Source organism: Coturnix japonica, chromosome 11 (assembly GCF_001577835.2).
Source record: "Coturnix japonica isolate 7356 chromosome 11, Coturnix japonica 2.1, whole genome shotgun sequence".
NCBI lineage: Eukaryota > Metazoa > Chordata > Aves > Galliformes > Phasianidae > Coturnix > Coturnix japonica.
The window spans coordinates 1,685,248-1,712,128 of NC_029526.1; the positions used below are offsets into that span (position 1 = coordinate 1,685,248).

At 44.8% G+C, this 26,881-nt stretch overlaps 1 protein-coding gene across 4 annotated transcripts in view; it reads left to right on the forward strand.

Moving 5' to 3' along the window:
- The window catches only part of RANBP10 (RAN binding protein 10), a 42,864-nt gene that overhangs the window by 13,685 nt on the left and 2,298 nt on the right, over positions 1–26,881 (forward strand). For 3 of the 4 annotated variants that reach the window (XM_015873678.2, XM_015873676.2, XM_015873679.2), the window contains 10 exons: positions 3,498–3,550; positions 15,357–15,524; positions 18,857–18,879; positions 21,172–21,356; positions 22,025–22,137; positions 23,536–23,644; positions 24,467–24,615; positions 24,891–25,086; positions 25,485–25,609; positions 26,416–26,561. In XM_015873678.2, the coding sequence (XP_015729164.1) occupies positions 3,502–3,550; positions 15,357–15,524; positions 18,857–18,879; positions 21,172–21,356; positions 22,025–22,137; positions 23,536–23,644; positions 24,467–24,615; positions 24,891–25,086; positions 25,485–25,609; positions 26,416–26,561 (1,263 nt within the window). In that variant the 5' untranslated portion in view covers positions 3,498–3,501. The remainder of the gene's footprint in view (positions 1–3,497; positions 3,551–15,356; positions 15,525–18,856; positions 18,880–21,171; positions 21,357–22,024; positions 22,138–23,535; positions 23,645–24,466; positions 24,616–24,890; positions 25,087–25,484; positions 25,610–26,415; positions 26,562–26,881) is intronic. The other variant, XM_015873677.2, reaches the window with a different exon arrangement.

Below are 26,881 nucleotides of genomic sequence, written 5' to 3' on the forward strand. Positions count from 1 at the left end.
GATGGATGTTCGGCTCCAAGTCAAATGTTAAAGAATGTATTTCCTTCTCAAAACATCAGGTACAGGAGGTGAGCCAGAGAGTCTTTAAGACCAGGAGATGATTCAGGAGAATTTCTTATGATTGGCTCTGAGAAGGTTGGGCCATGACGGAGAAACAAAATACTTTGTAGATGTGTCCATTGGGGAGGAATTATTAGAGGCTTCCAAATGCCAGTCTGTTTCAGTCTGCTTTTAAAGGATGATTTGGCTTCTGTTGATGAGTTAATACCACAATGATGTTATTTGTACATAAAACACAGGAAGAAGTCATTAGAGGTTATCTGGTCTTCATTCAAGAGATGTAAAGAATGAAATAGCTAAGCCATTAACTGCAGAGCGTGATCTTTAAAAGGACTTTGATTTCAGGGGAAAAAGAAATCTGTCTTTTTTTTAATGGAGATCCCAATGAATAACATGGTGCTTTCTTTTCTCTTTCTCACTGTGCTTTCAAGTCTCTTTTCTCCTTGAGCTCTCTACATCAGACCAGAACCTTCTTTGTTGTTTTTCTTCAAGTCAGGACACCATCAGCCCAGGCCCTTGTGGCAGTATGCCCAGCAGGAGTCATCATGGCGTTCTTTGTTTGAGAGTTCAGGATTGTTCTGTAGATCCTTTAAGTTTTTTTCCTGGGTAACTCTTTCTCTGTGATGACCAGGGAGGGAGCTGTGGTCAGTTGATGTGATCAGATCAGCTCATGATGTACGTGTGTGCCATGAAGTTCTGTCTTCTCCCAGCTTGCTTGGTGTCCTGCATTGTGTTCTGTAGCCAAGAGTTTGCTGCCTGTCAACAAAAGTGTCTTGAAGTTAAAGTATCATTGAATCATTTAGGCTGGAAGGGGTCCTGGTAGATCATCCAGTTCATCCCCATTGAAAGCAGGCTCAGCATCAGTTAGGTCTGTTTATTCAGAACAGTATGCAGTCAAGTTTCTGAACCTCTCTGAGTGCAGAGATTCAGTATTTTTCTGGGCCCTTTAGCTTTGTAGACAGCAGTCAGATCTTCCCTTGCAGTCACAGAACATTCAGAGTAGGAAGGAGCCCACAAGGATCAATTAGTCCCTTCGTATCACTGTTATATTGCATTTTTAAAGGAACTGCCTGGACTTCATAGACCAAAGAACAAGCAGTGTCTTCCCATTTGGATTCTGTGGCACAAAGGTGCTAGCAGTTATGGTATCCCTCCTCATCTGGAACAGTTTCTTCTATTTACACTAAGTTGCTGAGGAGCAGCTAGACTGGAGAGGAGGTTCTTTCATCTTTGCAGTGCTTTGGAAATACAGGTTTTGAAATGAACTCCCAGCTTGTCACTGTCTGGTTCATGTAGATCTTGAAGCAATGCCTGTCTTTTCCATTGAGCTTTCTACTTCAGGACCTATTACAGGCTATTCAGAGTTTAGTTTTCCAACCAAACTTTCACCTGCCCTAAGAGCAGTGCAAACCTTAGTACACTCAGAGTGTTTGTTTGATCCTCCATGCACTGTGCCCAAGCTCCACTGTGAGCATCCAGTGTTGTGTCTCAACAAGCAGAGTGCTCTGAGCTCTTCTTTTTGTAGATAGGCTGTAGGCTTTTAGCACTTCTATGGAGAATATCAGCTTTGCTGATAGTGATTATGGATAACCAAAGCATTTTGGAAACCCTCACAAATCTCTTTTTATCCTTCCTAATGAGAAATAGGAGATACAGCCAAATGTCCTGGATTCTGTCCTCTGCAACTGGAGAGTTTCCAAGATAAATTAGTTTGACCTAAATGCTGTCAAGAAGTTCAAACCTTTTGCTCCTGAACAGGCTGCTGCTGAAGCCCATTGGGATTTTGTCTAGATTCAGTGGCCTTCTCATTATTTCCTTTATCAAAAGCTAACACTTTCCTGGTGCTTGTGTAATTATCATAGTTTTCCATGTGCTTAGAGCTAGAGGACCTGGGTTGGCATTTCTTGGTTGTAGCTGGGTGTTGACGTGGCCCTATTTGTCAAATTTCAATCCAAACATGCAGTTCCAGCAGTAGAATCTCCTTGTTGAAAGATGGCCACATACCAGTCTGCTCTGAAGGTAACCCAGCATGGACAGGGATCAGCTAAAAGAAAAGGTGAAGCACAGGGTAATTAACAACTCGGTGATCAGGGTTTGTAACTGAAGGGGGATGGGTACTGTGAGGTGCCTGGAAGGCACCAAGTTCACAAAGCACTTGAATAATGTATGAGGTGGTGGTTGTGGTCCCTGTGATAGTGAAAGGTGGTGAAGAGCAACAAAACTTGAACGAAGTCTTGAAGTCTTCCTCAGGTGGGATCTGTATTGTCTGTGATGGTGACTGGCAAGCGATCTCCTTGTTGTTTTGATCCATCTTATTTTCTCCCTATGCCTTATTGAGGAGAGAGTGGCTGGGTGGGTGTTTTGGGGCCAACCAGGGCAGTAGTGGAGACTGTGAATGCAAGAATGGGAAGTGGTTGCTACATGGGACTTAACCCACAGGCCTTGAAGAAATCATGGGATCCTTAAGGTTGGAAAGACCAATAAAATCACATAGTCCAACCATCAACCTACGCCTGTGACCACTGAAGTTACTGTGGGGCACAAATCAGGAACAATATTTTTAGACGTGGTTAGTATTTTATGGAGCAAGTAAACCACAGGAAGAAAGAAAGCTGGTGCTATGAAAGAAGAGTAGGACAGTGGCTGCAACCTATTTAGATTTATAACTGTGCATGAACAAGAGCCCCACAGTCAGCTGTTAATTTCAGACTCAGTAACCTAAAAACGTGGAAGCTCGTTAAAAATAAGCTGAGCAGAGCAGCTGTTTCTGTGGCTCCGGGGCATATTAAGAGAATTACAGACCGTGCAAATTAACAGAAATAGAACAAACAAAATGGGTACGTGCATAAATATTACCCACTGGGGAAGGAGCCTTGGAGAATGGCTGTGCCTCGCCGGCCTGAATGCATGTGTAGATTAAGATGAATCTGCTTGCATTTGCAAATGCTGTTTGACCAGGTTCGTCCCCAAAAATCTGTTAGGAATGTAATAGAAATAGAGGATAATGTTGCGTGCCTGGATGGTTAGATAAGTTAACAGGTAGGATATGGGGCAGAGGAATTAATGGCCTCTGCTCCCGCTTGTCCCCGTGGCTGAGGATGCTGTGCAGGGATGTGCACTAAGCCTGGGGTGTTTACTGCCATAATGAATATCCTGGAAGTGAAATGAGATGATGGTATGAAACTAACAATAGTTGTAAAAACAAAGGCTCACTTGGAAGAGCTGTGATCTGACAGCGCTGGGTGACTGGACAATAAAATGAAAGATGTGGTTTGGGTTCGATGGGTAGCAAATGGTTTTAGTGGGGGGAATAACAACAATCAGCAGTCAACAGCCTTACCTTAGATGGCTTCCTTATGTTGTTTCTCCCCCAGGCTGTGGGAAATGTGGCCATTCTGAGCTTGACTGATGCTGTGCTTTTTATTCTTTTTTGGAAGGTATATGGGAATAGGACTTTCTGCTCAAGGGGTCAACATGAACAGGCTTCCTGGTAAGTAATCGTAAAGGTGTTTTTTGACTTGCAGTCTGTGTTGAATGTTCATTTAAAATAATTCCTATGTATGAATCGATGAATGTGTGTCTCCATTAATAAAATGTCACGATTGAGTGTCTTATATCTGGGAGTTTCATGTTGTAGCCACTCCTGTCTTCTTTCCACCCTCTAACCAGAAAGGCAGGAGTATGTGCCAGAGTGGTATGATCAGTTAATATTGTTGCTTCCTTTTTTTTTTTTTTCCCCATAATATTTTTAGTTTAGGCTCTAGGTTAGTTAAGTGTTCTTATGCCAGTCCACTGCCAGAGACGAGCCCAAAGAGCTGCTGGTCTTCAGTGACCACAACCATCCTTTGTTTCTTCTCCCTGGTGATTTCTGACCTGCACACAGGGGTTGTTCAGCCTTCCAGCCTTGGAGATATTTAGGACTCAGATGGACGTGGTCTCGTCCAACCTGATTGAATTAGATCTGCTTTAAGCAGGAATTGAACCAGGTGACTTCTGAAGGTCCCTTCCCTTAAGGTGTTCCATGCTTTTATGATAACTCAGTTTTTGGGAGGACAGTTTCAGTGACACTTGTACCTTGAAGACTTTGTGTCTTATTGCAGGCTGTATTTGCTAATAGTTTGTATCAGATCTAGAGCTTATACCACTGAAGGGAGAATAGAGTCACGAGTCTTTATTCCTTCAGAACTTGACCAGGGAAGGAGGAAGGCAGCACACTTCCAGTTTCCTGAAGTGACACTTGGTTGCAGATAGGTTGGGAACACGCAGATCAAGGTGATCTTGTATTAACAGGTATAGATTTCTCAGTTCTCAGGCTGCTGACTCCTTCCCAGTCCTCCCAGCCAAGCAGGTTGTATGCATGCATACGATGAAGCATGAGTTTTCCCTTCCCAGTGTTGAGATGCTTGGCTGATAAACATCCTTAAAATCTAAGAGTTACAAGAGCAGGTTTTCTGTGGCATGTTTAACTCAGAGTGCCTGACTATTGTTTCTAGAGCGTATGTAGTGAATGTGGAATATGGAATCCTTTTGTTTGAGTAAGGGGGGGAAAAAAACAGCAGCAGGAAGTGAACTTGAGACTTCAGATAGTGCTTATTTAGCAGTGAACTGTACAGATGTGATCCTCTGAACCTGTTGTTTGTTTGATCACTTGCAGATTAGGCTACCAAGAGGGATCCTGCAGGTGCAGTTAGATCAGTCTCCCACCATCTGTATGAAATGGAATGAATGCATGATTCTGCACTGCAGCTCAGTGTTGAGCTTTGGGTCTCAAAGTCTTCCTGGCTTTGGGAGGATGAGCCCTATTTCATTTTTACAGTGTATTGCTCAAATAACTGATGTTAGGAACGTGTGATGCTTAGCTGTTGTCAGGTCCTTTATAGCACATAGTGAGAGCTCATAAAGAACTGGTAGGCTTGGTGTCTTGGCTTCTTGTCAAAGTGTAATTTTAACTTTTTGTGACTGAAAACCCTGCCAAGTTCATCTCCTTAGACTTTCTTAATTCACTTCTGCTTTAACAGATTAACTTTCTCTAAGCAGGACATGACTATTACAAGTCACGGTTCAGGAGCCCAGAACCTGGTATGGAAATCAGTCCTGGCTTCTGTCTCAACACTCCTCTTCCTGAAAACAAACACTTGGGCCATATCAGGTTCCAACTCAGGACATTTGTGCATTATGCCATGTTTGTTTTGGCTTCGGCCCAGCCGGGTGCTGGTGGGGGTAGCATTGGGCTGAAAGTTCAGTCAATCAGGTTGGCCTCACTGCTCTGGTCAGTAACTGACTTGCTCTGCTGTGCAGTATTGCACTTCTTGATTGGAGAGCTGCTCATCACTGCTTTCTTTTTTCAAACCTTTTGATTATTTTTTTTTACCATACTTGTATAATTGAAAGATGCTGCTTGGCTTATTCACTACTTGCTTGATTCAGATTCCTTATTAGAAAAACAGGCTTTCAAATTCAGGGGTGTTTAATAGACTTGAGTTAGTGTGCAGTCAAAACAGCATCATTTGGAGTGCAGAAGCTTGCTTTGTACTAGATTTGCTTTCTGGGACTGTAATGCCCTAAGCCAGATCAGCAACAACCGAAGCAGTTTGTCCAGCTGTCCTGTGCCATTGCTCAGCAAAATAAATGCCCTCTTTCTATAGATGTAATTGAAATAAAAATGAGCACCGCAAATGAAATCTTCCCTGGGCCCCCTTTCTCTGCAAAAGCCATCACTTCACCTCCACAAACCACCAACCTGATGAGTGGGCTGTCCATTTTGGTTTCGTTTGGAGCTCATTTCCTTTGCACTCCTCCCTTGCCAAAAGGTTTTTCTTGATGTTTGTAGGCAGCTCTTTATTTCTTCTCAGGTTGTCTTGCATGTTGTCAGACAAGATGAAGCAGGGGAACGAAGTATTGGAGGAGTCTTGTTTTTCTGTTCCTTCCTATGAGATGAAAGAAGTTTTGGTTTCTTCCCTGGGGCTCCCCATTGCTCTTAGCTCATGTGGAGGTGGAAAACAATTGATTTCTTACATCTTTGTAGGTGTATGCCTGAAGACCTCTATCACTGTTCGTGGTTTTCTCTCTAGATGAAACATCTGTGGCTCTTTGCCTTGCCCCTGTTTGTCACATTCTCTTGATTTGTGACAGCTGTTTTTATCTTTTATTAACTCTATCTGCTGGATACATCAAGCACCAGAGTCTTTGTCCTTACAGTAAAAGAAAATAGTAAAATTCAGAGCAAGTCTAGGAAGCATCTCTTCACCCACGCTGCAAACAAGACAATGGAAAATGCATGCTAAGCTCTCACAATCTGTAAGGCTTAAGCAGAAAATGGGGAAGGGGACAGGAGAGGCCTGGTTGTTAAATGGGATGAGAAGGACCCTTCCTCTTGGCTTCTAGAGCCAGCCAAAGCCTGAAAGTGCAGGGTTAAATACATGAACGTTTTATGGCAAGCAAACAGTGATTCAGTGTGCTTTCAAATCCTCCTGGCTAAACCAGCATTTTGGATACCCAGCTTGATTTGCTATCTTTAGAAGTCATTTCTGTTAAGTTTATTTAAGGATTTATGCAGCTGATCAAGCGATGTCTTAAAATACTTTATGGTATATCTTCTGCTGCAAAGCTCTTCTAGAACCATCTTTAAAAATAGTTGACCAAAGTGGTACGTGGGATTTTCATATGATGTCTCAGTAAAGTCTTATACAAAACTGACTTTATTGTCTCTGTAGTAAATATAATGTCAGTAGCACGTCCTGGATTGCAGCGCTCTTCCCAGCTCTGTTGGCTCCAGTCCATAGATGTGTGTTTTCCTCCCTGTTTCCAATACAGGAAGAGTTGCTGGTCTCTTACATAAGGTACTCGTACCTGGTATCTGTTGCTCCCCTCAATTATCATCCATTAGGAAGGCTTAATCCTGTAAAGAAGTGTGGAGAAGTTCAGTTTACTTCACATTGTGGTTCTTCATGGAGAGCCTACACCAAACTACTCAGGTTATTGCAGAATGGCTGAAGGAGACTTTCTGGTTGCCTGGAAGGATTCTGAGTACTTGCTTTTACATAATCACTGCCTACAGTTCCCTTTTTCTTACCTCTTTTCCTTATTTTTTCTACTTTGTTGACTCCTCTTCATTGCTGAGCACCATAGAAACCTTTGAGTATTTTGATAGAGCTTTAAGATAGAAGTGGTTACTGGAGTAATTTAACCAGAGCCATGACAGAAGCAATGCTTTGTTCAGTATCATACATATTATGGCAATAAGCATCTCTCAGATTACCCTGTTGGGCTGATAACTGAAATACTGTCTGTACCGTGTCCTGCTGGAGTTGCTCACTGCAGGTTGGGTTTGTGGCCTAGCAGGGCTTACTGCTCTGTATTTAAACCTTTCCTCTTGCTGGCTGTGAACAGATCAGGCTTCTCAGTGTAATTATTTGAGATCCAGACTGAGCAGTGCTCAATTATTAGTTGTTTCTCCATGCAGTTCACAAATAGATAAGTGAACTACACATAAGGAATCATAAAGCCATCACTTAGCACTAAATTACTGAGGAGGAGGATCATTTTTTCTGTATTGAGTTAAGGAACATTTGCGTGTCAACTTCAGGAGCCTGTGTAGGGTTGTAGTAAATAGCAAACAGATGTGAGTTCCCCCAGAATGACTCCTGGAAACACCCCCAGGACTCACTCACATACGAGTTCCTTAGTCTGCCTGTGCCAGTCCCTCTCCAGCACCCTCTGGTTTATGCTATTAGACCAGTTTGTGGGGCTGCAGGAGAACTGAACCACGTAATTGGGTTAATAATACAGCATGGGGGGCACTGCTTGATTTTAGGGTTGTTATTAACTTGGATGTGTTCTGTGACCCATTTGATCACACAGGTAGTGCATGTTGAAACAGCTCCTCTGTGAAGCCTTATTGTGAAGAAATGCGTGGGTAACAGCGGTCTGAGATTATTTTTGATAGCAACAAATACTACTTTCACCTAAGATGTGTGCTGAAGGCTTTAATTAAAGGTACACGGCTGCCCAGTTCATTGCAGATGGGTTTTCAGGAGGCACATCCTGCTGCAGGTTGGCATTGGGGCTGGGTTGAGCCTGGCTGGCTGCCTGCAGCTCTTTGCTTTGTCTGCCTCTGCCTTTCAAGTTCATGATGGTGGTTGTAGGAGCTGAGAAGGCAGAGCAGCTTGAGAACTGCTCTAAATGCATCACTTTTTGCTGTTGCTAACTTAACTAGGCTTTGACCTGTAAAAATAAGTTGCCTTCAACATCTTAAGGGGTTGGTCGGTATGCTTAGAAATTGCAAGTTTTGGTACTGTGTAATGGAAGAAATGAAAGCAAAGTGGGTCAGTGTGTCAGTTCCACTCTGGAGTTAGCAGTCATTTTGTACGCAGGGAATTTTTGGAAGGATCTCATCCAGACCAGTGGGGTGTATTTGGGATGTGAGTTTCCTGGTTGTCACCATGTGCTGTGCTTTGATTTACATCTTCAGCTGTGCTCCCGTTCTTTCTTCTAACGTGAACTGAAAGGTGCTCTCCAGGATCACAGTTAATGCACACCATCCAGGCTGAGTAATAGGAGGTAGGCATCCTCCTATTACTGGATGGTAGCCACATTCAGCCTCATCCTCATTCTGTTCTTTCTGCTGCTACTCTCTGCGAGTCAATAAACACCTTTTAAGAAGGTTATTCTTTCTCATAACCATGGTCTTTTTTTTTTATTTAATTATTATTATTTTATTTTAAAAGATGCTCTGCTTATCATGTTTATGGATTTAGCTATCCACTACCCATTGAGGTTTGCCAGGCTCCATCTAATTGCTCTCTTATTCTCTTCACCCTGCATAAGCTTGCTTGCTTTACAGTCTGCCATTCAATAGTTCTGTGATGCCATGATCTTGATCTTCACGTTGAGTATGTATATATATGTATGTGTGTATATATATATATATATATATATATATAGGCATATATATATATATAGGCATATATATATGAGTATATAAATATATATATGTGTGTATATATATAGGCAAATGTGCTCAACTTTGTTGCTCTTAATTAGGAGAGCAGCCCCAGGAAAGGAACCTGAGGGTTCTCAGTGTGTCATTTATGTCCTCCTTATGGCTGTTCTTGCACAGCAGCAGCCTCACAGCCTCACCCAGCCTCTCTGTGCTCTATGCAGTAGGTGTGCCCCATGACCAGGTTATCTTGCATACAGCTTGTCTAGGTGGGACATGTTTTAAACACCAGCCTTCTGCAGGGAGCTGATAGTGGGCTCCAGTGGCTGCAGGGTGACAGCATGGCAGTGATGGCTTCGTCCTCCCTATCAGCTGTGTTCAGAGCAGGAGCATAACAAAAACATCTCCTGAGCTACAGGGTGAGGGTAAATAACCTTCTGAATTTAGGTTAGATTTAATCTTGTGTTTCATTTGATAGCTATTTACATGAAAATAGGGTTTGTAGGAAGTTACTCCCTTTTCCCCCTTCAGACCTGCCTTTGTTGGTCTCTACTTGTATTGATTGCCCTGTGTTCAGCCAGGAAAACTGCTGCCAGCCATTGGCTCAGCATTATACAGTGGTGCTGTTCCACTTCTTTTTCTTTCCTGCCCCTCCCTTTTTGATCTGATGTTTGTATTCAGGTTGACTTTTGGACACAAAGGGCTTTGGTTTGGGAGTGAGGAGGCAGACAGAAAGCTGAGCTTCACATAGAATCACAGCATGGCTATGAGTTGGAAGAGACCTCCAGGACCACCTCATTCCAACACACAGATGCTCTTCGCAGCAGTACTCGCTGTCTAGCAGTGCAGACACCACTTACATTCTAATTGTCACCTGTAATGTTAACGACTGCTCTTTCATTTGCTGTAGTTGTTTTTAAGCCATTAAGTATATTATCAGTCCTTTGTAACCAGTGCTGATGGTTTTACAGATAAAAAGGTCTTTATAGTGGCTGTGCTTATTATATGAGCCTCTCAGATGGAAGATAATATCATCACAAAGCAAGATTTCCCTGCAACCTCAGATGGGTGAATAAATACAGTCCTCCTCTGAAAACCTTATTACTTTATATTAATTGATGTGGAAGGTACTTGAGGGACCTCAATTTCTTGATCTAGAAGCGTTTATTTCAGCTCTTCCTATCATGAAGTGCTGCTCTTCTGGATAAAGTCCCACTCGATAAAGTTTTGTGTCTGTATAGACGTTCCTGTTTGTTATTTTCTTATCTCTCTAGATACCTTTTTAGGGGATGATTTAATGGTAAAGGAGTGCTACCTGCCTGCATTCCCCACTCAGCTCTAATGTTGTTTTTGACTGAATCATTGAATCGCTCTGCTTCAGGGTCTCTGTAAATGGCTTTTCATTGTGGACTCATAGAGGGGTTTGAATTGGAAGATGATCCGTTCAATCTATTGCAGCTCTCTGATCCATCAAATTTCTAAGTCAGGAGTGCTTGCCATCTTTATTCATTTAAGGAAGTAGGATTTTATCTGGGTTACTGTGTTCTGTGGTGAGCTGCATGCCGAGTCATAGTGTAGTGGATTCATTAACAGGTCTGTGGGGCAGGTGGAACAGAACATTCTTGTTGATTAGGTATGGCCCATGTTGCAGCCATCCAGAGGCTGATGGTTTTGTTTTCTTCTCTCTATGAGTCAATGGGTAGTGTCAATTTATATAATTAAGCATCAGCCGTGGTTTGATGTTGTTTTGAAGCTTAGTTAATATCTAGTGGCTGCCAAATGGTAGGAGTCGAGGATCCGGTCTATAAATTGCCATGCAAGGTCAATTATGTTAAAAAGGAAAATGTACAGTGTTACTTTGTGCTTAGGTACATTGACTTTCTGCCATTCGGATTTGCTCCAATCTTTGTCTCTCTCACAATTTCAAGTGAAAATATTGTATTTAAAACCACGGAATAGTCCCTGAGCCAAACCTATAGCCAGCCCTGCCAAAAGGCAGGCAGTCTCTGATAAGCATCACCTGGTGTTGCTCTGTAAGAACTGTACGCTGAGTATCTCTTCTTGAAGCATTTAACTTCCAAAGCTGTAGGAGCACAACCTTCCCTTTGCTAGTGGCAAAACTGTGCTCTTCTGGCACGGGCTAACAGACAGCAAAGGCACATCCACTGGCACAGCGAAACTACACTGCAAGATGGTCTGCAGTCAGGCTTTGTAGCTGGCTCCACTCCCCAAGCAAGATTTGTGCTCCTCTTTCTGCTGTATTTGTATTCAGTAAGTCTTGCTGACGTTGTTTTGTTTGATTTATTTCAGTGTGTTGGCATAAGTTCTTGTCTGACCCTGCTGCAAAGGAAGAAATAGGTGCAGGTAGCATTTGGAAAGGTATAGATGCTGCAGGGGTTCTGTGCAGAGCTTGGGTGACTGCTCAAGTCTGTCCTGAAGAACCAGCCTCCAGCTTTACAGAGAGCACTGAGGACACAACCCCTCTTTTCACATCTCACTTCAGCTTCTCTGAGGAACTCCTGTCTTTTCTTCATGTGGCCAAGTGTGTATTTCACCAGCATCACTTACCTCCTAAGATGTCTCAGGTTTCCTGATGGCCGGTCAGGTTGCTGGGGAATCTCTTTGAGGCCCTGCCCTTTGCAGCAGCTTCTGCACCAGCTGCAGGTTACCATGAATGTGTGGCATAAACCTCGTAGAACATGTTTCTCCTCTGGAATGAAGTCCACGTATCAGTGGTGAAGTCAGCCTGTCTGACTGCAGTCCTTTTAACTATGACAAATGGCAGAGCAGGGGGAGGCAGTGGTGTCAAGGTGTGCCTTATTGAAACAGCCATTTTTCCATGATTACTAGGCCTTGCAGGCCTGCCCTTTGGCATGGCGTCAGAGGAGAGCTCAGCACAGATGCCCATCACCACCACGTCCCTCAGTGCCACATCCCCATGGCTCTAGGACACCTCCAGGGATGGGGACTCCCTTCCCTGGGCAGCTGTACCACTGCATCACCACTCTTTCCAAGAAGAAATTGTGCCTAATAGCCAACCACTGTCTCTGTGCAAGGCATGTGGCTCTGGAACAGCAAATGGTGATTTTGATCAAGATAAACCAATGCTGATAGAGAGCTCTCTGATTTGAATCCTGATATAAAGGGCAGTGCACGAGTTGTGCAGGTTAAAGCATCTGCTAGTCTTGCAGAGCTGGGCTTTTGCCCAGGCTACATGTCATGTAAGAAGGCTGCCTCGCTTTGGTTTCTTTTCAGTATGTGAAACCTGAGGTGGTTTCTTAGAGGAAAAGACAGTTCCATCTGTTTTATTCAGGAGGAGCTTCATGAAACAGCAGCTAGCATGACTATTCAATGACTTCTGCATGAGAAAGTGTTACATCTCTTGTTCAGGGCTTCGGAAGGGTCAGAGAGCAAAGGGTGTGGGAATCTCACTGTCTGGTGTGCAACAAGTGCAGAAGAGCTCTACTGAAAGGCAAATGTAATGAGTGTATGGAGAAACAGGACATGACTTTTGTTAATGGGGAGCCAGCAGGCACATAGATGTGGCCATTGGGTTGCTGTCTTTGTCTTGGAAGTCCAGAAGGCTTCTAAGAAGTTCCCTGGGTGAGGAGTGGAGGCTGAGCAGACTGAGGGGAGGTGTGCCAATGGGGATTCTGAATTGTTTAAAAGTGAGGAAAGGGATGGGGGGAATGGTTTCCTGTGCTGGAGGTGGTGGCCATAGGGTTGGGTTTGGCAGAACTGCCAAGAGTGGTCAGAAATGGCTTGGAAGGAGTGATGGAGCATCAAGGAGGCACTTTGTGAAGGACACTGAGCTGCTGTGGGCAGTAAGGTGAAAGGTGCTGGAGATGGGCTGTGAGAGATGGCCCTGCAGGGGTGGGCACAGTGACAGGTGAGAGTCAGCACAGAGCAGCATGGTCCCTTGACGGGCAGGAGCATTGATGCAGTTAGGACTCAGTGTGACACTTTAGGCTACACAATGAAAAGGCTACACAGAAAAAAAACAGGCTTCATGGAAACATCAGTGGTAGAAAGGATTAGAAAGGGGAAAATGCTGGGATTAACTCGCAGAGGACATGGGGCCTGTACAGAAAACAACTGCAACCCGCTTCCCTTGTCTGTGGTGCACCTGCATCTCCATTGTGGAAAGCAATGCTGTAAACCTGGGAAAGGTCCAGATGATGATGGTTAGAAAAGCAGGGGATAGCTAGAAAGGCAAATGTGTCATTATGAGGGGTTTTTTAGAAGCCTATACAATGATGTATGTGTATTCTGGGGGCTGAGTACATGGTTTGCCATCTTGGGCAGTGCAAGAACTGCAAGGTACCAAATCCAAATAGGAGGAGGCTGGATTCACACAGCTTGCAGTCATGCTGTGGAACTCATTGCCGTGTGCTCCTGCAGATATTGTGTGGGCATTTATGTGTGTTTATGGGAGGACTGGGGAAATCCATAGGAAGAAAATCCTTTGAGGAGCTCTAATTAAATAGAATCTCCATCCGGCTCTGTGTGTCTGTGCTGCACACAGTTGGGACGTGTTCAATAAGAGCATGATACTTCATGCCCTGTGTTCTGCTATCTCACAGGCAACTATGTGTTGAACAGGATCCCTGTCTAGGTTGACCCAATATCCCGTATGGCTGTTCTTTTAAAGAATAGATAGAGATAAAATCTCATCTCTGCCTGCTGGGTCACAACTGGAAATGCTTCAGTGAGGGCAGTACAAAGGTTGGGCTGTCAAGAGGATCTGCAGAGTTAAGTGTGGGGAAGTCATCTGGGAAGCCTCATTCAGCCCTTTTGAAGTGTTAGGATTATAAAGATGCTCTGGAGTGAGAGGAAGCCAAGAACTGGTTGTAATGCCATGGACTTATTACTAGGTGGCGGTAGTAAATCGTTAATGATGCAGAAAAAGTCCAAGTTTGCAGCAGAGAAAAGGCAGAGGATGTATTGATAACAGGCGTATGATGAGTTATTGCCCACTCTGCTGGTAACAAGAGAGAATGCCAAACGTCTTCCAACAGGAAGGTGCTGTTTAGATCAATGGGGCCCAAATAGCTTTGACCTGCAAGTATTGGAACTGAGAATGGTAGGGAACTCCAAAAGGGTGGCTGAAGTTTGCCAGTCCTGAAATGACCTGCACACCCTTACCATGATGGTGAGGTTGTTTGGTTAATAAATAACTAAGGGTCAGGCATATAATTAGTGCCATGCATCTTATAACAAATACAGGGCGTGCTCAGAGGAAACCGACTTGTTTTTTTAGGATGGCCGTGGTGATTTGATGAGGCTGACAGATTTAATGCACTTATTGTTGGGTTAGGTCCAGATCCAGCACTGGACAACGTATGAGTCAAAGAAATTAACCCTGTATATCATTAGCAGCAGAGAAAACATAAGAGAGAGTAGAGAGGAGCCATGTTAATATTTGAACAAGATTTTTACTGGAAGGAGTCAGCAGGGGAATTCTGGCAGTTAACTCTAGAGCCTCCATCACTCCCTGCTTTGTATTTGGCAGCCCTGTTTGGCATTGGTTTTGATCTTGCTGAGGGTGCTGCTGCCCTTGTACTGTAGGAGGACATGACACAGGACTGGAGCTGGTGTCGCAGCTTGTTTATAGCTGGGGAGGTTAGAGCTGGCAGTGGGGATGGCTATTTGTCCCTGTGGGTGTGAGACTTAATGGGGAATCATTCACCATTTCTAGGCTGTGGTTTGCTAGGGCTCTGTCACAGCTTTCACTCACAGACTTTGCCCTCAGGTCCGTGTTTCAGTCTTGCACCATTCCATGACTTTTCTATTGGCATTACTGCACTGTAGTGCAATGAACTGGAAGCTCTGGACATCTACTGAATAGTTTACATTTTTCTGAGAAACCATGAGTGTGTGGAGTCCTCTGATGGTGCCCAAGGCCATGGATGGAGCCCTGGGCAACCTGGTCTGGTGGGGGACAACCAGCTCATGGCAGGGGTTGGAACTGGATGGACTTTGAGGTCTCTTCTGACCCAACCATTCTGTGATTCAGTTATTCTATGATTCAGTTACTGATTTCAGCCGAGTGTTGTTTCATTTCTTATGTAGTCCATTTACCACATGCTGCTCCACATTTAGCAGGTTCTCTGGTCCTCTGTTGCCTTCTCGCTTGTAGGTTGGGTAAGATCAGGAGATGGTCAGAGCCCCTTCTTGTGCTTCTGCTTCAGTTTGGCACAGTGTATGTCAAGCCATATCAATTTAAAACACAGCAGTTATCATTTACACTGAGCATTTCTACATGTAAAAAAATGGTGTCCTGGAAGCTGTAGTTGCCATGTTGTTCTTCACTGTTGACATGCCTTCATTGCTGACATGCTCTTTTGTCTTTCTTCAGGATGGGATAAACATTCTTATGGGTACCACGGTGATGATGGGCACTCCTTCTGTTCCTCGGGGACAGGACAGCCCTATGGCCCTACATTCACAACTGGAGATGTCATTGGTTGCTGTGTCAACCTCATCAACAATACCTGCTTCTACACAAAAAATGGCCACAGTTTAGGTGAGTAAGGAAAGTTGTTCTCAAGAGGAAGGTGCTCAACTGCTGTTTGCTTGTAATAAGTTTCATGTGTTCTATCTCCTGTTCTGTATTTGTGGGTAAGTTTCAAGAAATGAGAGAGAGAAAGAGCACTCAGCAGCAGTCAGGATTGTAAGTTGGCTTCAAGACATAAATACTTCCAACAGGTAAAATGGTTCCTGTACTGCTCAGTTTAAGTAGGTTGGGATTGGGTCCCCAGATTCTGCTCCTTTCTTCTGCTTCTGCGTGGCAGATTAGATAAGACAGCTAATGGCAAGGCAATGGGGAAGTAAAGAAGTGGGAAGCTTAGTATATTATTCAACTAGCTACAAAACCACAGTTACCAGCATCATTGCTTTTTAAAGGAACTTGTCCATTCATAAGCTGAACACATTGTTCCAAGTATTCCCAAACATAGATGTTAGCTCAGCATAAGCAGTCTGACGTAAACACTGACCTACAATTTGCTTTATTTCACAGTCATTCTAGTAGTTCTCCTAAAGCTAAGGACTTAAGGCTTTTGTCCAAAGGAGCATCTCACAGGTGTTTTCCAGGCATCTATTGTATCTCATCTGTGTAAAATAAAAGTTTGTGTCCTTTTTCAGCTGAAGTATCTTTCTCTTGGATGACATGGATAAATTCTGGTCAGTTTTTCTATAAGCCATGGAGTAAATAGGGGAAAAACACTCATTTCCTTTGCTTCTCCTTGCTGTGACAGTTGCACTTTGTTGAATCACAGTGAAGAAGCTGGTAGAAAAATACCCAATTAAAAGAGTTATCAGAGTAGTTGTTTGAGTGACTGGCAGGGCTGAAGGAAGGAACAGGCCTGGAGTGCAGTATGTGCCTGTAATGTGTACAATCTCTGGTGAGTTCTTGGTAAGAAAAATACAAGGCTTCCCAATACATGAGAGATGGAGCTACAGCAGACAGCCCAGCAAACGGGCTGCTGCTTCTGGTGAACACTTCTGGTTTCCTACCTAGCGAGACCAATCACTAGCTGTATTATTCTAAATTGAACTCGATCCTTGAGCAGTTCTGTACTGTGAAGACAAGTAGAGGTGTGAAAGCAACATCTAACAGTGTCAGTCAGAGGCTGTGGCATTCTCTAATGGTTTCATTCAGCAAGGAGGGCTGATGTGGTCAGCAGTGATTGAAGTGCTGGGGAGCAGCAGGCCATCAGTTGTAGTCCTGACCCCCACAAAAGCAATTGGGACATTTTGCTGTGTGTTTTGCAGAGGTTTTTCAGGAAGGGGCTGAATGTGCTTTCTGTTGGCGTACCCTGATGTGAAGTCTCCAGCTGCTGAGGCTGAATCTCTCTCCTTGTAGGGAATGAGGTCACTGCATAATGCTGCAGCAGATAGAAGAATATTCATGAGACTCATGAGCCCCTTTTTGATGGCAGTTAACTTGGCAGCAGGTTTCACAGCCCAGCCTCTGGGAGTTTTAATTTGTCTCACTTTCAGTGAACACACCGTAGCTTTGTCTTGCCTTAGATGTAATATTTTCTCTCTTCATTGTGTTCTCTCTTCATCGTGACTCCTTCAGGACCACTGTGTAGGTACTGTTATCTTGGCTATCACAGTTTCTGGATGGAGTCTTGATCTTTGCTTGGAGCCATCACATGAGAACTGTTTGACATCTTATGTAGTCTGAATTATCTGTTCTGGAAAATGTCTTCAGTATCTTCTGGCTGCTATAATTCAGTGCTTTGGACAAGTTCTGAGTGGGGTCCTGGCAGTGAAAAAAGATGATAGGGCTAGGAGTGTGGTGAGGGTGAATTAGGAGATGAAGAGTGAGAACTGTGGGGCCCTCTAGATAGTCTTGGATGTAGGCTGTGATTAGGGAATGTGACTGCTGTAGGTTTCTGTGATTAAGTGGATGAGTTTGCTCAGGGAGTGTTTCAAATACACAAGTTAGACAGCAACCCGAGGTAAATGGACCAGCAAGGCTATAGAAAGAGCATGCAACCCTCTGAAGCACTGGCATAGATGTCCTGTCTGAATTCGAGTGCAGGTTCTTGGGAGACCAAGTTACCCATTTTGCCTGGTTTCTCTGTAATAAGAGTTTTACCCGAGTTGAGCTACATGGGCACAATAGTGCTTCTCCTCAACAACTTAAGGCAGTATTTCACAGGCTGATATTTCATAATCTAGTCTTTAAGGTGCCCATCTTGCTGAATATGTTAGCACTTACTGCAGTCCACAGCACAGCAGGTGAAGGTGTTTCACACTGCTCCCCAGCACTGACCCTTCATTTAAAGTGAAGGCCTTTCAATCAGCTTGCCACTATAGACCTATAGAAGAGGCTTCTCACTCACTGACTCTTGTTTTGTGACTTCTTGAGCTGTTCAGTTCTTACATCTTTACATTTCTCCTGTATTTCACATTGGATCCAGGCTTTGGAGAGAGAGTGCATTTTCAAATTCAGCCCCTGGTGGGGGCAGCCAGCCTATGGCAGGGGTTGGGACTGGGTGGCTGCTGAGGTCTCTTCCAACCCAACCATTCCATGATTCTTTGATTCATTGCAGCTTTTCTTTTACTGGTTGACCACCTGAAATCTCCCCATAAAACAGCCATAACATTAACATCAGAGAATGGTGTCCTCTTGCTTTGATGCGGGCTGTAATGCTTTTCAGTGCAGCAAAGAAGGGTTGGCTGAAGTGGGATGTGGATTAGAGCAGAAATGGATCCTGCTATGACTAGCTGTGATTTCTAGCAGGTTTTGCTCTATCTCTCTTCCCATATGTCAAAGTGAACAAAATGGGAAACCACACACGTTTTCTCCATTGCTTGTATTTGGAACTGTAACAGCATCATGGAGGATGAAGCTGTTCTTTGCACAGTATTCCTCAGGTGTCCCTGGCTGCAGCTTGATCCAGAGGCAAAAACATTCCCCAGCTGTAATGGAATATGGGATATTCATTCCTGTCTCTGGCTGCTAAGGAGAAGCAGCTACAGACCAACTCAGAGCTTTACTGATAGTAAAGCTCTGGATCTATACACAAAATGTGCCTGGAAAAGCATCTCCTTCAGAGTAACAGAGAGAGAAACAAAGCAAAGAGGAGCTACTGTTTGGAAAAATTATGTTTTAAGGAGAGATTTCCAAGAGGTTTAGGCTTTCTAGGACCTTTCTCTATATGCACCTTCTCCAGAGGAGCAGTTGGGGAGGGAAGGATCTTCTCAGTGTGACAAGTGGTGAAAGTCAGGGTCAGAGATGGGGCTGATTGAGGTGTAGTAACGTTTTGTAGCATGGTAGGGATGTCGTCAAGCAGGGAAAATATCTTTTATCTTTTTAATTGTAATTTTTTGTCCCCACAGGTATAGCCTTTACGGACCTCCCAGTAAGTACAACTCTTTTCAGTATTATAACTGAGATTGCAGACAGAAGGGAGGGGGAAGAGGATGGGGATGTGATTTTTGAAATGATAAACTTGCTCTTCTCATGCCCTGATAAAAAAACAAGCAGTAAAACACAGTGCTGAATGGAGCAGGGGCTCTCTTTTCTGAAACTTCGTAGTCCCATGGCTGGGATGTGGGCTGTTCACACACCTCCTCTGTTCCCTCACCACCTCGAAGAATATGTCACTCCTTCTCCTGGAATTAGAACCTGGATTCAGACTTTGTTACGGGTCACTGTCTTCCAAAGGCAGCATCCAGTGTGGGGAGTGTATGTGCAAAGTCACTTGCTGGTCTTGTGTTCTGCCATCAGAGAGCACAGAAATGCCCAGTGATGTTATTCCCAGCTCTTTCCTTTCTTGCCCAGGGCATCCCTCTGTCCTGCTGTTCCTCAATCTCCCCTTGATTTCCTGCAATGATTTTGTTCTTCCCTCTCTTGCACACGTGTGTGTATTCCATAGTAGGTTATAATTCTGGCCCTTTTTGCTTTCAGTCCATTGCTTCTTGGTTGCTCTTCCAGAGAGTTAAGTCTGCTGCCCGTCCTGAGGAAGGAGATCCGAAAGCCACATTAGGCTTTTAATTTACACAGTACAACTATTGCTAGAGAAATCTTGAAGCAGTAGGAAATAGGAGGTTGATACAGCTTGCAAGTGATATCTTTCATTTATTACAACATTGTGATCCAGGCAGGAACATATGGTGGGCTGGTTAAGCCCCATTGCTTTTCCACCTCTTGAGCTTCAGTCACCTTTAGGGTGATTGTGTTGATGTAGCAATGAGACTACACAAGAAATGAAGGTGCACGCTACCAGTTTGGTGATTGTGACCTTGAAAGCGTGTGTTGCAAAGTTCCCCTTTTGGAGACAAGTGAGGAAGACACCATATTTGCCATAGCAGGAAGCTGAAATGGGGACTTGTAATTGAAACTCATGTTTTCTTGGGATAATTCTGACACACAGTGATGCGTAATTGCTTCAGCTTGTTCCAAATTTCAGTTCCCCTTGAAGAGTGTTTACATTTGGTCAAGTGTGTGTAGGTGGAAAAAAATGCACAGGCTGAAGTTAATACAGGAGTAACTGCTTGCAAATGGAAGTGGAGATCCCACAGAGGGGGTTTCCCCTCTATAAATCAGTGCTTATGGCTGGCTCTGTTTATATACACAAGCCCTTATCAAGTTAGTCCTGCTCGGCAAAGCAGCCATGTGTGGTGAGAGTACAAATGTGCAAAAAGAATGTGGAAGGACCCAGAGTGGGACTGCAGGGGCACAAAGGGAGGAGAAGGTTGGAAAACCACTGAGGAACCAAGTGTGGGGCTCCACATAGAAGAGAGATCTGGGGTGAGCTGGTGTCTGGCTGCGTGTAATCCCACAGGAGGGGCTGGGAGGGTCACCAAAATGAGAAGGGTTTCTTCCAGGTCTTGACAGCTTGTTTGTTGACAGGGAGTTGCTCTCCTGCAGTAGATCCTTGTTGTTACTGGGGCTGCTGTTGTTCCTTTGCTCCTCCATGACATAATACTGAGAGCGTTCATCTGAGTTCATCTGTATGGCTGCCTCTTCACCATCTTGATGCCACGTCCCACAAAATAATGGAATCTTAGAAGAATTTAGGCTTGAAGGAACTTCCAAAGGTCATTGAATCACAAAATAATCCCGAGTTGGAAGGGAACTGTAAGGATCTTCAAGTCCAATCATCGTGCCGAACCCCTGCTCTCTGCAGGGCTGGTTTCACAGCTAGAGCAGGTTGTGCAGTACTGCACCCAGTTAAGTTCTGAAGATCCCCAAGAATAGAGATGTTGTTGTCCCTCTGTCACCCTCCAAGGCCTCACTGTCATAATAAAACTCATCTGTTGATAATTCCTTGTGTGGGTGGCATGCTGCCTTGGAGTCATCAAAGAGCTCACCTCAGAGCTCTTCTACCATCCCTTTCCTTACCATCAGATGGGTAAAATACCCTGATAGCTATTCTTGTCAAGGAATAAGGGAGTTCATTTGAACCAATGGAAGGTACTTAGTTTTGCTGTTTGAGGTTGAACCTGTTGCTCTGGTTTTATGCAGTAACTTCTAATAACTGTGCAGTAAGTCATGAGGTTCCTTGAGATTTACCTGTAAAGGGTCTGCTGCCCCTTCTTGTTCTCTTACGTGTTTCATTTTAAAGAGCAGCTCTTTGGTTTACCAAACCTCGTAACCAGAACCAGTAAAAGAAAGCTGAGTTTAATGCATGTTTATTTCTCCTTCCCAGTCAAACCTGTACCCTACGGTGGGCCTCCAGACTCCAGGGGAGATAGTGGATGCCAACTTTGGGCAGCAGCCGTTTGTGTTTGACATCGAGGACTACATGAGGGAGTGGCGAGCGAAGATTCAAAGCACCATTAAGCGGTTTCCCATAGGAGACAGGCTAGGCGAGTGGCAAGCCATGCTGCAGAAGTAAGTCATTGTTCTGCTGTTCAGCTTCTTGTGTTCTCTTACATGCCCATTTCTGCTTTCTTATGGCAAAAGTTGCTCAAATCTAATATGTGTTGTTTTACTTCTGTTGTTTTCTGTGGTTTGAAAACTGGCCGAGCCCAGAGGGTGGTGATCACTGGTGCTGAATCTGATTGGAGTCTAAAGATCAATACTGGCTCCAGTCCTGTTTAACATCTTCCTTCCTTAATGCCTAGAGTTCACAAGTGGATTCAACTACCAATTACCAATAATAGCTGGACAAATAAGTGATAACAGAAATTAAGGGCCAGAATTGAAAGAAAGAAAGGATCAGAATGTTGGGGCTCCTTGAGGTCTACCTGAAAACCAGGAGCTTCTCTGAGGTTGGGATTTTCTGTGTATATAGAGAGAGGGAGCTGTGTCTTATGTGGCCAGGAGACATCAATGGCACTTACATAGTAGTGAGCTCTTACAGATGACCTTTAGGCAGCAGTAATTACATAAATACTGTGTATACACTGGAAGTTTTGTTTTTTTGTTAGAGCCCTGGTAATGAGCTGAGTTTGTTCACTGAAATTACAACTTCTATTGATTTTTTTTTTTTTTCCTGCATTGGGATTACTTTACATTACCAATGTCTCTTCATCCAGTTGTGTTCTCTTGTTTTCTAGTATGGTTTCTTCCTATTTGGTTCATCATGGGTACTGTTCAACAGCAACTGCCTTCGCCAGGGTCACAGACACTGCAATCCAGGAGGAACAGACCTCAATAAAGAACAGACAAAGTAAGTCTATGGGGTGGTCACATGTTGCATTCTGGCTGTGTTATTTGATTGCAGCACTGCTATCTGGAACAGAGGTAGTGCCAGACTGGTGGAGAATAGATCTCATCACTTGCACTGAACCGAAGTCACTGTGCTTCCGAGGTTCCTTTGGATTTGAGTTAGACTCAGTGATCACCGTGGATCCCTTACAATGCCACTATTCTAGTCCCAGATGGAGCTGTTGGTGTCCCTGCAATGAGCATGTTGGACTAGATAACCTTCAGAGGTCCCTTCCAGCTCAAATGATTCTATGATTCTACAGTTCTAAGAATTAATGTTCTGTTGTCTGCCTTGAATACTTCTCTTTCCTCTGCAGTGGTCCATCTCTTAGCATGTAAGCCCTCTTGGCTCCTGTAGAATAAGGCTTTGCAGCTTTCTCCTGCTGCACTTTTGCTTTTTCAGCCATTCTATTCACAGACTCAGACCACAGGCTCACAGAACATTGGTGTGTTTTCTGCATTCTCTCACTGAATGCAGGCTGTGCCCTGCCCTGTGTGTTTCCCTTTCCTTTGTGAACCGTTTCTCACATGGCCATCACACATCAGGTGCATCACCTCCGTATATCACATGTGCTGAGCCAGCATGCAGTTAGTTTGGATACTTTGCTCATTGCTCAGAGTAACAGAGCTGCTGCCCATTAGTGCCTTTGTATGGTTAGTGCTGATGGGTTTGTCTGCTTCCCAGGCCTTGCAGCCCTCACCCACCTGGTGCTCTTGCTGGTTTGGGTCTCCCAGTATGTGAGACAACCTGGTCTGATCTTTGTGAGCACAGGTGACAAGGGAGCCTGGAAGGAAGGAATACAGAGCTCTGCAGCTGGGGCTTAAATAAAGGTGTGAAGAGAGCACAGGTGGGGAAACAAAAAGAGAAGAAGGTAGAAAAGGCAGAGACATCTGTGAGTGCTGCCAGACAAGGCAAGGAGGAGAGCTGGCAAAAGCAGTGGGACGTGGAAAGTTGTGAGCAAGGAAATGGAAGGAACAGAAGGGAATGAAGGAGACCCAGGGGTTTCCCCTCTCAAATCCTAACTTCCCCAGCACCCTCCTTGCTCCCATCAAGCAGTCGTGTCCTCGGACTTTCCCACTGCTGCCTAAGCTCCTCTGGCTAAAGGAGTAAAGGTGCAGAGCACTCCACCCCAGTGCACCCACTTCATCTTTCAGATGCTCCAGGTGTTTCTGAGCTCCGAACAGATTCTGTCACATTTACAGACTTTTCTTCATCCTAATCTGTAATAAATACAGCGTGCTCCCCAGTTCTTCCCAAGCCCTTGTGTGAAGAGGTAGTGGGGAGCTGTGTGACGTACCTAAGACTGCTCTCTGAGTGTTGGCCTGCCCTGTGTGTCAACAGGTTTCCTTTTACTTTCAGGAATACAGAAGCTAGTATTAGCAGGCCGAGTCGGAGAGGCTATAGAAGCCACCCAGCAGCTGTACCCCGGCCTCCTAGAACATAACCCCAACCTGCTCTTCATGCTAAAGTAAGTATGAATAGCTTTCTGCACCCTGATGCCGTAATGTGAAGCTGAAGGAGATAAGGGGCTGTTCAGTCATCCAGGGAGGCTGCACACCTTGGTCTGAATTCTGCCTGAGGTCCCATTGGTCACCAGTGTTTCTAAGTTACAGAGTAGAAGGGTGAACTCTCATTGGCAGTTTTAGTATGTGCCCTGAAAAACCCATCCATGGTCTAATTTTGTACTACCTGTGGAGATGGTGGAGATGAAAGCATGTCATAAAGGAACAATGCAAAGGAAATAAATTTGTGTTTTGGGACTAAGAAAACTCTCTTTATCTCACTGTGTGTCCTCACAGCAGGCTTAGCATCACAGTGATTCTCTTGGGTCCTGAGCAGAGCGGACTTGGGAGCATTTGTTTAACTGGAGGAGTATTTCTAAGGCCTGCATCTGAATCTGTGAAGAGTTTCATCTCTGATGCTATGGCCCCATTGACACCGAAATGCTTTTTCTCCCTCTCTCTGCCTTCACTGATGCTAGCCAAGGTGGAACATTGTGTTGATGATCCTGGTGCTCCCCCAGGTGTGGGGCTGAAAAGAAGGGTGACTGCTGTTATACTGCTTGTCTGTCTCAGTGTGGTTCTCAGCATTCATTAGCACCCGCATGGCACTACATGAACTCAGAGTACTCACAATACAAATATACCAGGAGTCTGAAATGGCTCTTTCGAAGCCAAGAAATAACTCCTGTCCAATTCCTAAGGCTTCTGCAGGCAGTAAGTGAGGAAGCAGCAGTGCAGAACATGCTGGCTGTCACGCGCCCTTTTCTTCTTCCTTCCCATGAAATCAGGTGTCGGCAGTTTGTGGAGATGGTGAACGGGACAGACAGTGAAGTCCGTTGTTTCAGTGCACGCAGCCCCAGATCCCAGGACAGTTACCCTGGGTCCCCCAGCTTAAGTCCCAGACACGGATCCAGCAACTCACACGTTCACAGTACCGGTAGGTGCTTTATTTTGTTTCCTACGTCTTCCAGTGCAAAGAGCAAATATTAAAGGCAGGCTGCTGCACTGTGCATTACCTTCTGCTTTCCGTGCTGAAAGTGCTCCTTTCCCTTATGTTGCTTGCTTTCCAATAGGGCCCCTTTTGAAAGAACAGTGTGGTTCTTTCCATATTCATTTTTGCTGTCTTCCTTTGAGGTCTACTTGATAAACTGTTGTTTTCCCAGCAGAGTGTCAGTCTGGTCTCATTTTTCCCATCCTTCTCTTAACCTTCAGGAGCAGATAGTCCTACCTGTAGCAATGGAGTCATGTCCACAAAAAGCAAACAGAGTCACAGTAAATACCCAACGCTGAGTTCATCTTCATCATCCTCCTCCTCCTCCTCCCCCTCATCTGTGAACTACTCAGAGTCCAATTCTACAGATTCTACCAAATCTCAGCAGCACAGTAGTACGAGTAACCAAGAAACCAGGTATCGTTTTCTTCCTTGTAGGTCCCTAAGGAGGGTGATGTGGTGGGAGAGGGCTCGGTGTTCTGTCTGAAGAGCATCTGTCCTGCTCTTTCTAAACAACAGAGTAACTCTTCCTATCTGCAAGGTCACTGCTGTTCCCAGCAGACACAGACCTGTTCCAGTTCCCTGTTCTGGCTCAGGCTTGCAGGCTCCTTTCATAACAGGAACCTGTTTTCATCAGTTGCCTTCAGAAACCGGCAATGATTTTTATTGCACTGAATTAAACCATCTTGCTTCCTGTGGTTTAACTGGCAGCTAATTGTGGTCAACTGGCCGCTGTTGGGTATCGTTTGTCATCCAAGCTGTTCATTTCTTCCCTACTGTAAACATCTGACTTTCCTTTCTTCTTTTATCTGCAGCGACAGCGAGATGGAAATGGAGGCTGAGCACTACCCCAATGGAGTCCTGGAAAATTCATCCACCAGGATAATGAATGGCACCTACAAACACGAAGAGATCCTACAGACAGATGAATCCAGCATGGGTAGGGCCTCAGGCAGGAGAGGCAATGGGAGATGGGAAGAGCTGAGATCAGGAGTTAACGTAGCAGTTGGATCATGGGGTGAATGAAGTTCTCAGTATACCAGTTTTACCAGGGAAATAGATCTGTCTCAGAACTGAGACTAGGTTTGACTTTTCATAGCAGTGCTGTTGATACTGTGGGCTGTGGAAGGCAATAGGAGTCACAGGTTTGTTTAGCACTGGTTGTGAATTCCAGCACAGAGCAGCCCAGGCACTTCTAACAGCTGAAGAAATGAACTGAGCTGAAAGACTGACTGATTCCCAGCTGCAAAGGGTCTGAGGCACAGTATGGTCAGCTAGAACTATCTTGCTTGTGGGTGCTTCAGCCTGGAGGGAGATAGGAATCAGCAACATTACCTCTGAAACTGGGAATTCCTCCAATTACTGGCATCTTATAGCTACCAAACATTGGAAAGTTGGAGATGTTTTGGTATCTCTGACTGAGACCAGAGTTTGCTAGACCAGGTTTTCTGTGGTGTGTGGACTACCTTACACACAGCCAGAGCTGCAAGTTCCCATGATCTTTATCAGAGGACTTGATCTGTAGGTAGTCTGCAAGCATTAAAGAGAATTCAGGGTTGCCCTATGCAAAAACCACAGCCCACTATTGTAGTGCAGGGCTCAGAAAAAGCCTCTGCTTGGATAAACAGCATTTAACTGCTCCTGAAGGGGAAGGATTTATGGCTAAGGAAGGGCAGGCAGCCTGCCGTGCATTGAGCTGTGGTGAGGAATGAGACAACTCCTCCTTCTCCCCTACCTTTCTTCTAGAAGACAGCTGTCCCCAGAGGCAGCTCTGTGGAGGGAACCATGCTGCCACCGAGCGGATGATCCAGTTTGGACGGGAGCTGCAGATGCTGAGTGAACAGCTGTGCAGAGAATACGGGAAGAACACACTGCACAAAAAGATGCTTCAGGTAAGCCTGGGCCTTATGCTGCCTCACAGCAGTTCTCTGGGTTAGGGCTGGAGCTGTGAGTTTCCTTGTAGGGCTCTGGGTGTTCCCCATTCCTGCAGCTGGTGAGGATGAGGGCATCTATATGAGGGTTGGAGGATGAAACTCAGTGAACCCAGTTCTCAGCACAGGAGAGAAGGAATAAAGTTCCAGGGGTAACTGTATGGTCTTCCTCTCTCCAGGCTGTGCTCTGCCTGCCTTCCTGCACAGAGTGGAGACAGCATCCTCTTTAATCTACTGTCTCGATGGGCCAGTGCAGTCCCTTGCTGCCAAGAAGAAAAAGG